The 16,255-nt window shown below is 35.3% G+C and overlaps 1 protein-coding gene across 1 annotated transcript in view; it reads right to left on the bottom strand.

Moving 5' to 3' along the window:
- The window catches only part of Cftr (CF transmembrane conductance regulator), a 133,921-nt gene that overhangs the window by 13,910 nt on the left and 103,756 nt on the right, over positions 1 to 16,255 (bottom strand). Inside the window, exons 22-23 of the mRNA XM_045160653.1 lie at positions 11,958 to 12,245; positions 3,378 to 3,533 (exon numbers count right to left, since the gene is read on the bottom strand). Of these exons, the coding sequence (XP_045016588.1) occupies positions 3,378 to 3,533; positions 11,958 to 12,245 (444 nt within the window). The remainder of the gene's footprint in view (positions 1 to 3,377; positions 3,534 to 11,957; positions 12,246 to 16,255) is intronic.

The following is a 16,255-nucleotide window of genomic DNA, read 5'->3' as shown; positions in this document are numbered from 1 at the left end:
TAGATAATCTGAAAATAAGACACAACAAATAATAGGACAGACTATATCCAAGATTTTAGATTCATCCGGGTCTGGAACATGAGAGCAGAGCATTTGGGTTGGAGTAAAAATACTCAGTTTCATAAAGTCTGACGGTTCCTTTAAAAAGGCATGTTCATGTGCCATATATAATAGAGAGATGCAAGTAAAGAGATGAGGAAAAGAGAAGAAGAGTAAAATAGCTAGAAAGGTAGGACACAATGATGTATGGGGATGTACTCACAGCCCTCCCTGACTATCTCATGTCTTGACCTAAAACTGTGTTTGGTTACCAATATCCAGTTTCTCATCTGGTCATCTTTTTTCTTTGTTCTATGCACCATGACAATGAGTATCATTTTGAGCTTCTCATTAGAAGCACATAGGTTGGACTAGAACCTCATGCTGACTATCAAGGATAAGATTTATCATGTCTTTCTCTGTGATATAACTAAAAGTCTATGATATTGTAATTTTAATATAGGAGTTTAATAATTTTTTTAATATTTAATTTTGTTTATTATTTGAGAGAGAAAGAGAAGGAGTGAGAGTGAATGGGTATGCGAGGGCCACTAGCCACTAAAAATAAACTCCAAGTGCAATTGCCAACTTGTGCATCTGGCTTTCATGGGCCCTGGGGAATTGAACCTGGTTCCTTTGGCTTTGCAGGTAGAAACCTTAACCACTAAGCAATCTCTCCAGACCAGCTTAATAATTTTAAATTGTTAATTAGTAAGCTGAGCACCACCTGCTGTACCACTGATTTTTATTGTTCATATCTATAGCTACCTGTTTTGACTCAATCTCATCTCTCCCAGAGCAAAAGACACCCAAACTGTCTGTGACAGGAATTCTAAGTGGATGTGGGGTATTTCCAGATCATAAAGTAATGTCCTAGTATTTCTTAAGAATAACGTTATAACCTTTCACAGTTGTAACTTAAAATATTTATGGGTTTTTCAAGAATTATGTACTTAATTGGGTCCAAAGTTAAAGGATATTTCAATCTCAGTGATTCAATTGTCTAGCCAGTGCAACTCGGCTTATTCCTGACCTTAGAGCTCACAGATATAGGAAAACAAATGAAAGGAGGCTTTGCCTTTAAATGTATACAACAGCTTGACTTCCAGGCTGGCATGTTCTCTGAGATTGCTTTCTAGCCACAGAAAATAAAAAATAAAGAACTTCCTGCTAGGACTTGCCAAAACTGATGGCATCATGTGATTTCACAGCTAATGTTTTAGGATCACTGTGTGAGAAGGAACATTTTTCAGTTTCTATTTTGTGTGTCTGAAAACCAGTGGGCAATAGACTCTGAGAGCTCTTTGATGGCTCAAGGTCAGAGACCTTTAGAAGTTTGTTCTTGCTAAGTCTAGGAAACAGGAGGAAGAAGGAAAAATTTGCTCTCTCAACCCTCTTCTTTCTTTTTATCTTGGAAAGATTGAACTCTGGAGAAGGAAAAATGTTCTCTAATTTCAACAATTTAAGAAAAGTTAGGAAAATCACAGCATTTCTTTATTTAGACATCAAAGCACATGATAAGTTTGTCCTCTTTCTCTCTTTCTAGGGCCACCTATATAACATTAAAAACTGTCACTGTTCACCATGGTGGCAGATGCTCCTATTATATTAAAAATGCCTCCCCCTCTGACAACAGGGTCATTATCATGCGTGTGAGAAGTATCTACATCAGTGTTGCCAAGCATCTCTGAAGGAACTTCTGAACATATTTTATATAAAGTTTGAAGCCATAAGACAAGAGAAAGAGATAAAGGTAAGCTTTAAAGATTTACCTTAGCAGAAAGGCAATATAAAATATTTCCATAATTCTGGCCCACCAGGTTTTCCCCTAAGCCCTGTGTTTTTAAGTTATTACTAGAACTAGTTAGCAAGAAAACAAAAGCCCTCCTAACACATGGAAGATCTAAGAAAGAATTCCCAGAAAAACCAAAAATTAATTTTTGGGGTTTGGCTTCTTCTACTGGACACACTTGCCTGCACAAGAACAGTGAAATCCAAGAATGGGGCCAGGATTTAGGTTTATCTGAATAGTAGCACTTGACAACCAGATTCTTTTCCATTTTCTTTAGCATTTTTACTTTGCCTAGGGCTATCACCTTGGGATACTTGAATTTCCAGTGTTTATTTATCTTTAGACCACCTGACAAACCCTTTTTATATTTTTGAAAAAAAAATGTTTCCAAAGCTCCAACTATGACAAAACTTCCTAGGAGATGGTAAACTTTACACAAATGAATTGAAAGCATCAGTTTAGTAGTGACAATATTTAGTGCCTCATTAGTTGAAAGGATCAAATGGTCCAGAGAGCTAATCTGTCAAGAAACACAAGCATTGTCTTCATCTGGATTTGGAATCAATCTACCTGGAGATACTCCTGGCATTTTAATTTTGTGTTAAAAGTAGAGAAGTATTTAAAAGAATCACCATAGTGGAATGGAGTCAGTGTCTAGTAGAACAAAAGGAGAAAAATAAATCTTAGAACAGCCTTCTAGCTTCAGTCTCACTAAAGGCATCTCTTGGTTTTCACTGAGGTCATTTTAAATTGGAACTGTTTCTCTTTCTTTTCCTGACATGAAGTTTACTTGTGCATCAACACACAGAGAGTTGTACTTAGCGTGGCAAGAGGTTCCTTTGTGACCCACATCACAGACTAACCTTGAAATAGAGCTACAGATTAATCCAATAAGGTTTTTCCTGTCCCCAAATCAAAAGATTATCACTATACTTTCTATTTTCAATTCTACTGTCTCAACAGTTTGTTATTTTAGGAATATCTTTTCTCAACCTGCTGCAATTGCAGAGTACTGAGGGAGGAAAAGCAATAGAAGAGAGTGAAAACTAGAGCTAGGCACCTGTTACAGACTGTGCACTAGGAAACATTATCACTATTATGAGTCAGATGTTGTTGTTGTTGTTGTTATTTATTTATTTGAAAGCGACAGACATCGAGAGAAAGAGAGAGAGAGAATGGGTGTTGCCAGGGCTTCCAGCCACTGTACACAAACTCCAGATGCACGTGCCCCTTGTGCATCTGACTAACATGGGTCCTGGGGAACCAAGCCTCAAACAAGGGTCCTTAGGCTTCACAGGCAAGTGCTTAACTGCTAAGCCATCTCTCCAGCCCATGAACCAGTTTTAATAAGCTTCATGTAACACAGAATTCCAAACTTTGGGAAACATTTCTTAATATCCTATGGAATTTTTCCTAACGTTGCACAAAAGATGAAACACAGCAAATATATTTTGCAGAATAATATGAATTTCTTCAGTCTAAGTGTAAAATAAGGATTTAAAAATCATTTTTGATGTTTTTCTTATGTCTATATCTTTGTGCTCACCTGAGGTATGACGCCAAATATTCTCCTCCATTCTTGTAATGGTACTGAATTCCAAGAAACACCATCTATTAAGATGTCACCATCTGAATGTAGTAATTGCAAAAATGTTGAAAATAAGGTGCTTTTTCCAGACCCACTGCGTCCTAGGAGTCCAACCTAGAGTGCAAAAATGATGGCATTATTTATGGGACATGAAGATATCATAGCACTATGTGACTCAGTACTATGCTTTAGTATGGAATTGAACATTGTGCTCCAGTTAGTAATTCAGTACTACTGCAATGAAACCACTAGGATTTGTTCTCTTGTCATTAGAAAGAGATGTTCACTTATTCATTCAGTCTGTATGCTCTCAATTCTGATCACTACTGATATAGGGAAGAAATCAGAAAATGGCCAAAGGGGGCTAGACTCTTGATGCTATCTTCATTTACCATCTACCTTTATTAATGACACAAAGGATGAATACGCCCAATTTGTATTAAAGCAAAGCTAGAATTCTTCATAAATAACCCCTTTAAAAATGGGCTAGGGCTGGAGAGATGGCTTAGCAGTTCAGTGCTTGCCTGTGCAGCCTAAGGACCCCGGTTCGAGGTTCAATTCCCTGGGACCCACGTTAGTCAAATGCACAAGGGGGCACACACATCTGGAGTTCATTTGCAGTGGCTGGAAGCCCTGGCGTGCCCATTCTCTCTCTGTGTCTCTCTGCTTCCTTCTCTCTCTGTTGCTCTCAAATAAATAAATAAAAATGGACAATTTTTTTTTAAATGAGCTAAATTGTGTTCTGATGTCAGATCAGATCACAGCTCTTGAGGAACATGCTTTGGGTGTGAGAAAATAACTTGGTAATCATTAACTGACCACAACAAAAACTGCTTAACATTTTCAGCACTGAATAAGTGTTTATTTTCTTATACCATTTCCTTTAAAAAATATCATTTAACCTCTTTATAGAGAAAATGGTCTTTCAGAATAGTGATTTCCACACTATCTGTGGTGAAAGAATGTTTGGCCTTGTTTTATTTTAGTTTCCAGCTTACTGCAAATTAGTACTTTTAAATGTGTAATAACAAGGAATTTCTGAATATTTGTATTTTTATGCTTAATTCATCACAAACTAGTAACTATAAACCAACACCAGTGTTTGGTCCACAATATAAGTTTTAGAGTTTATTACCCATTAATATTAACAATAATTTACTAGGTACTTTATTAGGAACTTGGGGAAAAATAACCTATACATTTGGCAGAACTAGCAAAGAAGAATAATTATCTTCCTGTCCATCATAAGGACTTCACAATTTGATTTTCACAACCTGTGTTGGTTCTTTGAGAAAACTGGGGAAACTAGATGAACCAAATATTATGAGGAGTACCTTTTGAGTTTTTAATTTGTACTGAAAGTACTACAGTTGGTAATTATTTATTTATGCTAGATTATTTCTTTCATTTACTTACTCCAAGAACCTAAATTCAACAAAAGTCTACCTTTTCCATTCTCACAGCCAGGTAATGAATGGATTACATTAATTTCTCAAAAAATACTTGATTCACTATTGTATGGGAAGATGAATGGATGTATGTGTGGATGAGCAACTGTGTTATTACCAAAGTATTACTAAATATTTACATTGAGAGATAATGAGCAAATGAATGAACAATCAATTTTAAAATATGGTAGAATTTCATGTGTATATTTTGATGTCTTCATTAGCCCATGTTGCAAACACACATTCACCATATGTCATGATCTTCAGACATAACAACATAGCTTTAAATATGTCAGTGCAGGTGAGGTATGGAAGAGAACAGAGGGCAATTTAATATATGAAAGTAATTTTCTGGAGATTCATATCAAAAAATCATTGGTACAAAGTTCCCTGAAATCTGAATTGTTGAATTAACAGTAGGGTTATAATGAATACAAAAATATGACTACGTTGGAAGGATTTCCTTTGGAAGGAAAAGACAACACTGCTTTAGAGAATTCAGTTCTGTTAGGATAAGACTGGGTTGAGAATCAGTTGATAAATATTTTCTTTAGCTTTAAAGCATTTAGCTATTACTCAGATTTCCTCATATCATTGAACTGTTAGCAATGCATTATGTCTGACAAGATTTTCACAAACAAGGAATCTGATTCATTTCTATCAATAAAGTCATCTTGATTATATTATTGGCACATTATAATTCTATCTGGAATTTGTAAGGGCATTTCCTGAAAATAAACTTATAAGAACTAGTCTAAACTCAATTCAGTGTCATCTAGTGTTAATGCACCTCCTTTCTGATAATTTTAGATTAAGATAAATAAAACTATTATGTGGAGAGGTAAACATTGTGAATCTGGTGCTAACTTCATTCCTGTTAGAGGATTTTACTTGCCATTTTAACAGAACAACAAATAGAAATCTGTTGTAATTATTTTTAATTTACTCATGGTCTCTAGAAATCAAGGTTTTAAGTCAAATGAAGTTTAGATCCACCAGGGGAATATAATTAAACCTTTGATATGTTCATAATTTGTATATTATTAATAAGATATGTGAGCTTCTCAGTTACTAAATGATTCAGCTACTTCACACAAACTTCTGTCAAACAGAAATGAGGTGTATGTTTACCAAATGAAACAGGCATTCAACCACAGTGTGTTGATTAACTAGCACTCTTATCTTTTCTTATGAGTAATTTCTAACACTGCATTTTGAAAAGAGTACAAATGCAGAAGGCAGCTAAAATCACAGAAAGAATCAAATGTAAGATATTATTAAATATCTATGTCCAAGTACTATACTTTTTGCAATATGACATCTGAAGAGTTTGGTAAATCTAGGTTTACCATGATAAACCAAATTCAAAATTGAAACATCTGCCTTTTTTAGAGGATAGATAAGTAAAGGAGGAAAGGAAGAGAAAGATAGGAAAAAATATTCTGGCTATTAGAAATTAGATAAAAATTCCAATGATTTTTAAAGAAAAAGCTATTTAAGAATTCAAAAGGAAAGTGTGTGTGTGTGTGTGTGTGTGTGTGTGTGTGTGTGTGTGTGTGTGTGGTGTGGTATGGTGTAGAGTGTGTGTGTAGTGCAGGGGAGTGAACTCAGGGCCTCATTGCATGCAAGTAAACACTCTACCAACTGAGCTGCTTCCCCAGCTTGAAAATAGATTTGTAGAAAAACAGCTATGAGGTAGTTGCTTTATTCCAAGACACTGAAAATAAAACCTTTTTAAGAATAGGTTCAGGTTGGAGATATGGCTTAGTTGTTAAGGCATTTTCCTGCAAAGCCTAAGGACCCATGTTCGATCTCCAGTATCCAAGTATATACATAAGCCAGATGTAGAAGGTGCTACATGGATCTGGAGTCTTGCAGTGGCTAGAGGCCCTGGTACATCCATTCTCTCCATTCTTCCCCTCCACACCATTCTCAAGTAAATAAATAATTTTTTTTTTAAAGAATAGGCTCTGTGAACTAAAGACTTCAATTTAGAGCAAATAAAGTAATAGGGACATTTTCCCTATGGTAATTGTTATGAATAAAGTGTTTTAATATGAGGATTAAATCATTTTCTGCATAAAATATTGATTTTTCAACATAATTCTCATATAGCTAATAGAACTGAAATTCATCACACATTTAATGAAATATCTGTCTAAGCTGTGAATTTTCAAGTACTTTGTTTCTATGTAAAATAATGTCAAATAATGTGAATACTTCTTGATTCTGCATGTAAGAAACAATTCTGAATAATCTGTTATAATGTACAAGATGCTGTATTGAGCTCTGAAAATGAAGCTTTGGAACTGAAACTCTGTAGGAAGTTGTTTAGAGTAACATTTTAAGAATCAACTCCTATTCTAAGGAGGCATCAGACCTATAAGTAGATATAAGCCATTCATTTATCCAATGCATGTGGAACTTAGAACTTGTTCCTCTACCCCAAATAGTAAATAGCTGAGCAGTGTCTTTTCTTGGGTCCACCAAAAAGGTAATGCCACAGTCCAAACTGAGAGAGACAAGCAGATACAGACAGCACTGAAATCAGCAAGCACAAACTCTGAGGGAGCCAGTACCATAGGGGAAACTCTAAAGTGACAGGAATGAGAATAGACAAGACAGAAAAAGTCAGTTACAGAGGCCCAGTCATCAGAGGGTTCTAAACACTTAGGAATTTTACCTCCATGAGCTCTATCATGTTCTCACAGTGAAGGTTATAAAAATTCTCTTTGCCTTAGCCAAGAAGAGAGGGAATAGAACCATTTTGAAATACTCCTGAACATTCTCTTCTCTTTAAGGCCTAAATTTAAGTGATACTATTTTACAATGCTTTATTTGAGATTTGTTGTTTTAGTGTTTGCTAGAGCCTAACTTGCATAAGGGATGACAATTATAATTAATTATTCTTTTTGATCTAACAGAGTGAACGTGCTATTAGAATTTGTGAAACTGACAGCTTAATGGCATAGGTTTGCTGAAGGACTAAAACAAGGAGAACTATAGAATGTTACCACTCAACACCATACCACTACATCACTAAAGATCTTTTCTTTTTAAAAAAAAATATTCATTTTATTTATTTGAGAGAGAGAGGGAGAACCTGAGAGAGCCACTGCAAATGAACTCCAGAAGCACCTTGTGTATCTGGCTAACATGGGTCCTGGAGCATTGCTAGGTCCTTTGACTTTGCAGGCACGTGCCTTAATGACTAAGCCATCCCTATAGCCCTTAAAGGCCTATTTATTACAGTTCCTTTCATGAAGCACAACATGCCCACTATAAAAAAAAAAATTAGAAAGCATATCAAATGGCAACAGTCAGTCAATAAGCAAATAGGAACTCAGAACAAAACATGCATCAGACGTGATGAGTACACTGTGATTAATAGACTGGGAATGGATTAATTAGTTAATTTATTTATTTGAGAGAGAGAAGAGAAAGGCAGATATAGAGAGAAAGAATGGGTATGCCAGGGCCTATAGCCACCGCAAACAAACTCCAGATACATGTGCCACCCTGTGTTTACATGGGTACTGGGGAATTGAACCAAGGTCTTTAGGCTTTGCAAGCAAGCACCTTAACCACTAATCATTTTCTCCAGTCCCAGATTTGGAATTTAAAATAATTGTGATTAATATGATAAGGTTTTAATGGAAAAAAGCAGGTAACATGCAGAAATAGGTGACTAAAGTAAACATAAAAGTAGAAATTCTAAGACAGGATCAAAAGAAATTCTAGATATAATGCAGCAAAAATAGTGTGACAAAAATAAAGAATGGAGACTGGAGAGATGGCTTTGTGGTTAAGGCATTTGCCTTCAAAGCCTCAGGACCTGGGTTCAATTCCCCAGTACCCACATAAAGCCAGATGTGCCTGCATCTGAAGTTTGTTTGCAGTGGCTAGAGGACATGGTATGTCCATTCTCTTTCTCTCTCTCTCTTTGTCTCTTTCTCTCTAACTTGCTCTCTCAGATAAACAAATTAAAGGAAATGAAGAGTGGCTTTGATGATCTCATTGGACCATGGCTGAGGAAACACTTTCTGAGCTTGAACTTGCAACAGCAGAGACCACCAACACCCAACAGTGAAAATTAAAGAGAAAATGCCAAATATCTAAGAACTCCCACACAACTACAAAAAAAAAAAAACTTGTATACAATGTGAGTAACAGAAAGAGAAAAAAAAATCTTGAATAAAACACATTACATAAAAAAGAAACAAAGCCAAGAAATGTGTGTAACCTTTCCTCATAAGTCATATAGTCCAGAAATAGAGTAAAAGTCAAATACTTAACAAAGCCAGAATTGGGTCCTTTGTGAAATAAAAAATTTACAAAGTTAAAATGGAGTCAATGCATTATCAGTAGACTTGTAATGAAAGATATGTTAAAGTCTTCAGAGAGAAGGAAAAAGAAATTTATAATATACATAGAATACAAAAAGTAGCCCTGCATAAATAACAAGTAATATAGAAAAAAATTAAGTGAGGGTAAATGAGAACTTTTAATTTTTCTTATTCTAAATGGTCAAACAGAAAAGTTTCCTCAAAATAATCTATGCAATATGCATTTGTTTAAGCAATATGCAATTGTTTACATGTGTTATATAAATAAAATATTGACAGAATACCAAACACAGGACAGGGAGCTGAGACAATTATGTTAGGGTAAGGTACTAGTACTATGCATTAAATGATATAATATCATTTGAAAATAGGCCTAGATTCATTTTAAATGTATACTGTGAATTCTAGCCAAACCATTAAAAAAGATGGTTACTAATCTAACAAAAAAGAAAATAGGGAATCATAAAATATTGTAAACAAAATGGGTTGAAGATAAAATAGGAACAAGAAGGGTAACAAACAAAAAAAAAGTATAATGTATGATAGATATAACTGATCATACAACTATGCCAATCAGCCCCTTAACTGGCAATGGGATAAGTACATCAACCAAAATACAGAGATTGACATAGTGACCACCCAACAGACCCAACTACATGTTATTTACCCACTTAAGAAACCCACTTAAATTTCAAGGCCCACATAAACTAATTCAGGATGAACAATGATATACTTATGCTAAAGCACACATTTTGCCAGGGCTTTCTACATTTACCTGTGCATGCCATTATTTCTAGTAATGACTGTACTTTTGGCACCCATCACTGGGACTGGGGAAAAGACACTCTCAGCCACCTACTGCATCCACTGATGTGAAAATAAAGAGTAATTAATGATGCTTAATCCAATGCAAGGAACATAAGGCAGATCATAAACTGCATAGTTTCAAGGTATAGCTAACATCCCCTTATAGTCTATAGTGAAGCAAACATAAAATTAAGATTTTCATCAGGTTATAATATAACCAAGATATCAGTAAATATTGCTATGCAAAAGCTAATGCTGAGGGAAATACTAATACTAATGCTAATACTAAGGGAAAACACAATCTAATTTTTTTTATTCATGTCATCTAAAACTGGTCTTAGGGGCTGTGGATATGGCTCAGGAGTCACAGGGATTTGCTTATAAAATTAGTTTTACTGAGGAAAAGAAAAAAATAAAACAAATCCTGTTCTTGATGCATAAAATATAATGATTAATTGATGTGATAATTTAATTTATTTATCCTAAGATAAAAATTTAAATTTCTATTGATCTATTTTAAAATATTTCATAGTACATAGGGACTTTTGCTCATTCTATAGTTTTGACTTATCAGAATTTTGCCCAAGTCATTAATATATCAATCAAGTATAATGAAAATATGCAATAATCACCTGTTTCTATATCAAAGTTATTAATAGTAGCCTAACATATTTACTAACTATATCTAACCAATTTCTTTTTAAGAGCTTCTACTAGAAATTAACCCCTGAACTCAATATTTTAAGACTCAGCTTCCTTTATCCATAACAAGAAAGTTATTTACATATTTCTTATCTATATTATTTGATGCATGTGTGTGTGTGTGTATGTGTGTGTGTGTACAGGGGCCTAGAATAAGAGCTTTGAAAATAATGTGAACCTATGTTTATAGAACATGTTGTATGCAGCAAACAACTCTTCCCTTCTCTGAGAATCAACTCCAAAAATCTATATAATTTGTTTTCAGCAGAGTTCTGTTATTTATACCTAGCAATTAATATAACTTGACTACACAATTTTCATAACTTCAACTTAGTAAATAATTGGCAAAAATTAATTAATTTAAATTAATTTAATTAAATTTAAATAATCTGTAGAGGCTAGAAAATAAACTTCCATTTGATTGACAATCAATCAGACAACTGAAGAATATAATGATAGAATAAACAATAAAATAGATCTCATTAGGCTGGAGAGATGGCTTAGTGGTTAAGGCACTTGCCTGCAAAGCCTAAAGACCCATGGTCAACTCTCCAGATCTAGTGTAAGCTAGATGCACAAAGGTGAGGCAAGTGCAAGGTTGCACATGCCCACTAGATGGCACAAATATCTGGAGTTTAATTACAGTGGCTGAGGCCCTGGCACATCACTTCTATCTTTCTCTGTCTCTCTCTCTCTTTCTCTGAAAAAAAAAAAAAAAGCTATTAAGCCAGGCATGGTGGTACATGCCTTTAATCTCAGCATTCAGGAGGCAGAGGTGGGAGGTCACCATGAGTTCAAGGACACCCTGAGACTACACAGTGAATTTCCAGGTCTACCTGGACTAGAGTAAGACTCTACCTCAAAAAAACAATAAATAAATAAAAAATTTTAAGTAGAAAATAAAAAAGTTGTCTTTCAGATCATTTTTAAATGAAAAGTTTAAAACATGTTATTTGTATTTGTTTAATTTTTTTCTATACTTAGTAAATCGATAATTAGATACTGGGCTAGTACTGTCACATTTAAAATATGCCTATAATGTATATTCAATATTCTATAAAATAAATTTCATAAAAATTTGATGATTTCATATGGACACACCTTAAAATATATATGTGCAATTTAGTCCACATCTATAACAGTGTTATAGATGGGTTTTACTAGCACATTCCACCAGACTGCCAGGACATCAAGTAAGCACTAATCCAACAAAGTAAACAATGCTGAACTCTTACCCTTTGACCAGCACTTATTGTGAATGATATTTTTTCCAATATTGGCCTCCCATCATCTGTGTATCTGGTTGTAACATCCTTAACAATAATTTGCCCACGTGAGGGCCAGATATCACTTTTTTGTGCATATTTGTTCTTGACAATGACTTCCGTCATTTGGTCTTGGTCCCCAATGACAACAACTTCTGTCAGCTTCTTATCATCCACTGAGCTTACTTCTGACTCAGTTGATTTAAATGCTTCTTTTGGCAAGTCAATAAATTTAAATACTCTGCTCACTGAGCGCATCTGAAATGAAAACAACAGTATTTTATTTTTGTTTGTTTCAGAAGTGCAAATAGTGTTATAATTTGTTTGATGTTTCCTAAAAAATAACTTGCAAGTTGTGATGTGACTACTCATCATTGGATTATCTGTCAGGTTTTTCAGGAAACTAAAAAGAAATAATTGGACATAATTAAAAGCTTAACTAAATAATCAACTAAGACATATAAATGATCACTGTAGATATCTGGGGTTTTTTGTGACCAATTAATTTTCATTTATGTAATGTAGGCATAAATAACCAACATATTCTCAAGGGGATAGATGATGTCAAAGAGAAATACTGTTTCTACTATGAATAGTTCTGTACAGGGCTGTATGACTGGTATAATAAAAAGCACCAGACCTCAAATCTATTGCTAAAAGTTCTACCTTTCTCTTGAACTTCTTTAACAAACTACTATAATTCTACATGTCAGCTGGGTGGTAAGTGCATTCCTGATTCTCAGCCAATTTAAATAACTCCATAATAACCTTCAAATATAAGCCATTGGCATAGATCAGAAGTTAAGAGTTTATACTGTTTAAAAATTTATTGATTTATTTGACAGAGAAAGAGGGAGAGAGCAAGAGTGAGAAAGAGAGAGAATGGGTGCACCAAAGCCTCCAGCCACTGCAAACTCCAGATGAATGCATACTCTTGTGCATCTGGCTAACATGGGCCCTGGGGAATTGAACCTAGGTCCTATGGTTTTGTAGGCAAATGCCTTAACCACTAAGATATCCCTGCAGCCCAAGAATTTACACTTTTAATTTAAATTACCACAATATCAATTTCTATTTCTGAGCAAAATGTGATTGAATATATGTATCTTTAATGTATTATGGCCTTTGTCTCTGGGTATAACACGATCAACACGTCACCATGTGCGGCAGAGATATTATGATCTTGGACTTGTAATCATGACAGCAAGAAAAATGCAATGATAACTAGCTAGGTTTGTGGTGACAGTAATGGAACAAGTGGTACTATCTAATAGAGAGATGGTGGAAAGGGGAAGGGTATCCAAATCTTCATCTGGTACTCCAGTCAGTATTACTCTTTCCTTCCCTCCCCACAAGCTACAAATGATCTTAGGAGGTGGTAGAGTATATAAAAGTGGAAGATTAGCTGAAAGTAAGATTCTATGATGCAGATTCCATGAGGTCTTCATCTACAAATTGGGACATTGGGGTGATGCAACTGTTTTGAGGTCATCCATGCTTCTGTAGCTAATCCCTCATGCATGCTCCCGTAAATTGATTGGGCCATTAAGATAGACTTGGTTCATAGATTTCCTCTCCATATATGGCTTAGCCCTCGGTAATCACTTAATAAATCTTTGAAAATAATAAATAAAGCCACTATTTTCCCCCAGTCTCTGCAGTGAGAAAGACAGTACTATGAGGATGTCAGCACATGTCATCAAGGCCTAAAAATATATGTTGCAATTTGGATTGCACAGAAATTACAACATAGCAAACCATTTTAAGCTTCTTCTACTTTGTTTTCATTGAGCTTTTAAACCCCACTTAATCCTGTTGTAAAATGTCTACTGTATAGTTTCATATGCTATGTCACTGTTGGCTGCATGGATTGTGCTGGATAGAGCTTCAGAGTTGTCAAGTATCAAAGTGACTGCAGACTGAAATAGTCTTCAATCTCAATCTGCTGCTTCCTCTGAAGAGAGGAGTCATCAGAGGAAGAATGTGGGGTACTGTGCTTGGTTAGTTAAGTCAGCCTGATGGGGAAAGCCTCATTGTAGCTACTGCTAGGTCAGAGGGTAGCACTTTTCTTTGACCTTAAAGGCAAAAGACAAAATGAGAACCAGGTACTGACACATTCAACCTCAACCTACTCCTTACTTCTGAAGAATAGAACTCACCGTAATTTGCATAGATTCTATACAAGTCTATAAAATTCAAATGTAGTGAAAATGAAGTGACTTTTACATGAGAATCAACTTTCCAATCTTACTACATTATTTAATTTTATTATAATCCCCAAATTCCCCTGAATATCTTGAGGATGAGTCAATCTTAACATCGCATGTCATTAATTTTATAAGGAGATCTATAGCTATTAATCTAATAAAGTATCACTAACAATTTTTTTGTTTTTTATTTATTTATATGAGAGTGACAGACAGAGAGAGAAAGAGATAGATAGATAATGGGCACACCAGGGCCTCTAGGCACTGCAAAGGAACTCCAAACGCATGCACCCCTTGTGCATCTGGCTAATGTGGGTCCTGGGGAAATGAGCCTCGAATCGGGTCCTTAGGCTTGACAGGCAAGCGCTTAACCAATAAGCCATCTCTCCAGCCCTCACTAACAAATTCTACTGAATGACAGACATAATTAAAAGATAGTTCCACAGCTCCATCTCACCATTACTTATGAAGGTTACAAGAAACCAAATGCTCTTGATTTAGCTAACTGATCTGCCCAGTGGAACGGAACCCATAGCTGGAGCTGGAAGTCAAGTCAGAACCATATCCAAAAAGGAGCCTGCTCTCCATTAGCAAGCTCCCACCAATCATGGGCTACAAGAGGGCCTACACCTATTAGATTCTCTCTAAAAAAAAACAAAGAATATCCCATTTAGCTGTAGCTAACTTGACTCTCCATTGGAGAATTTGGTTCTCTTTTTCAGATGGACACAGATCTAAGGAGAGAACCAGCTTATCACACCTCAAAAGGGCCCCAGCTGAAACTAAGAGTACTTGGGAAAATAAGCAAGAGTGCTACTCCCTTGGTGAATCTGGTACCAGCACAAGGTTGAAGGAGATAGACACAGAGAACACTCAACTCCTACCAAACCAGATATCTAGAGACACAGGGGCTCCCAAAACCTCATCACTGAAGCAGGCCTAAAATGAACCCAACAAGGCTCAGGGAAATTTGCAGAAGAGAGGACAAAAAGAACGTTAGAGCCACACGCTGGATCATTATGCACAGAGTCATTGCCTCTTATCCATAACTGATGGCTAACTTCACAATGCACAACTCATATTTCCCAAGAAGGAGAAGCCCTGCAAAGAGGGGGGACAGGGAGGAGGCTCACGATGGTACCAACATGACTATATACACTGTGTACATAACTAATAAAAAAAACCACTCCCTGTTCAAACTATATTCTTAAAACTTTGAGCTATCTTTCAGCTTCTATTAGTTATGCTCATAGAACATATAAAAAGTCAGGCAAGTCCCATGTGAGTATAAATTAACATCATAACTGACTTACTTATAGACTAAAAAAATTGAACCTTTGAGTAAATTCTAGTTTACTCCCTACACAACTGGCTTATATACTCTACTCTGTGGCAATTGATATGACTAGTCAGGATCACCCTTTCTGACTATTAGAAGTGACAGATATAGTGATCCAAAATAAGAGAAACCTAGAAAATATCTAAAAAGCCATACACAAAGACAAATGCTTTCAAAGATATCTGTGACAATTTTTGTTGCTTTTTTTTTGTTTATTTTTTTTGTCTTTTTTCTGTGACAATTTTTAATAGTTGAGAGCATTAGCAAACATAGTAGTAGTAAGTAGGCCAAGACAATATAACCTTGTATGTGATAGGTCTGACATCTTTCTGTTATTTCTTAAAGAAACACATGGATGGACATTAGCCAGTGTGTTGGTGAATGCAACTGAGTCTATGTGGATTCCACTAAAATTGTTCTGTGGTGATCACAATGATAAGCATCTAAAGCAATAAATCAAAATATCAAGTTTGTTATTATTTTAATATATTTTTTTCTTTAATCATTTAATTTTTTTCATCTAAATTTTTATGTAATTTTTGGCACATAAATGAGTGGGGGGCATGCAAGGGTCTTTTGCTACTGCAAATGAATGCCTTTCTAGATTTAAGTGGGTAGCTGGGAAATGAAATCTAGGCCAGGAGGCTTTGCAAGAAAGCACATTAAATTACTGAGCCATCTCCCCAGCCCCAGAAACTTTTTTTAAAAATATTTTTTGTTCA

The sequence above is a fragment of the Jaculus jaculus genome, chromosome 10 (assembly GCF_020740685.1).
Source record: "Jaculus jaculus isolate mJacJac1 chromosome 10, mJacJac1.mat.Y.cur, whole genome shotgun sequence".
NCBI classification, from domain to species: Eukaryota; Metazoa; Chordata; class Mammalia; order Rodentia; family Dipodidae; genus Jaculus; species Jaculus jaculus.
The sequence above is the reverse complement of the archived record's forward strand: the minus strand, read 5'-3'. Positions and strand labels throughout refer to the sequence as shown.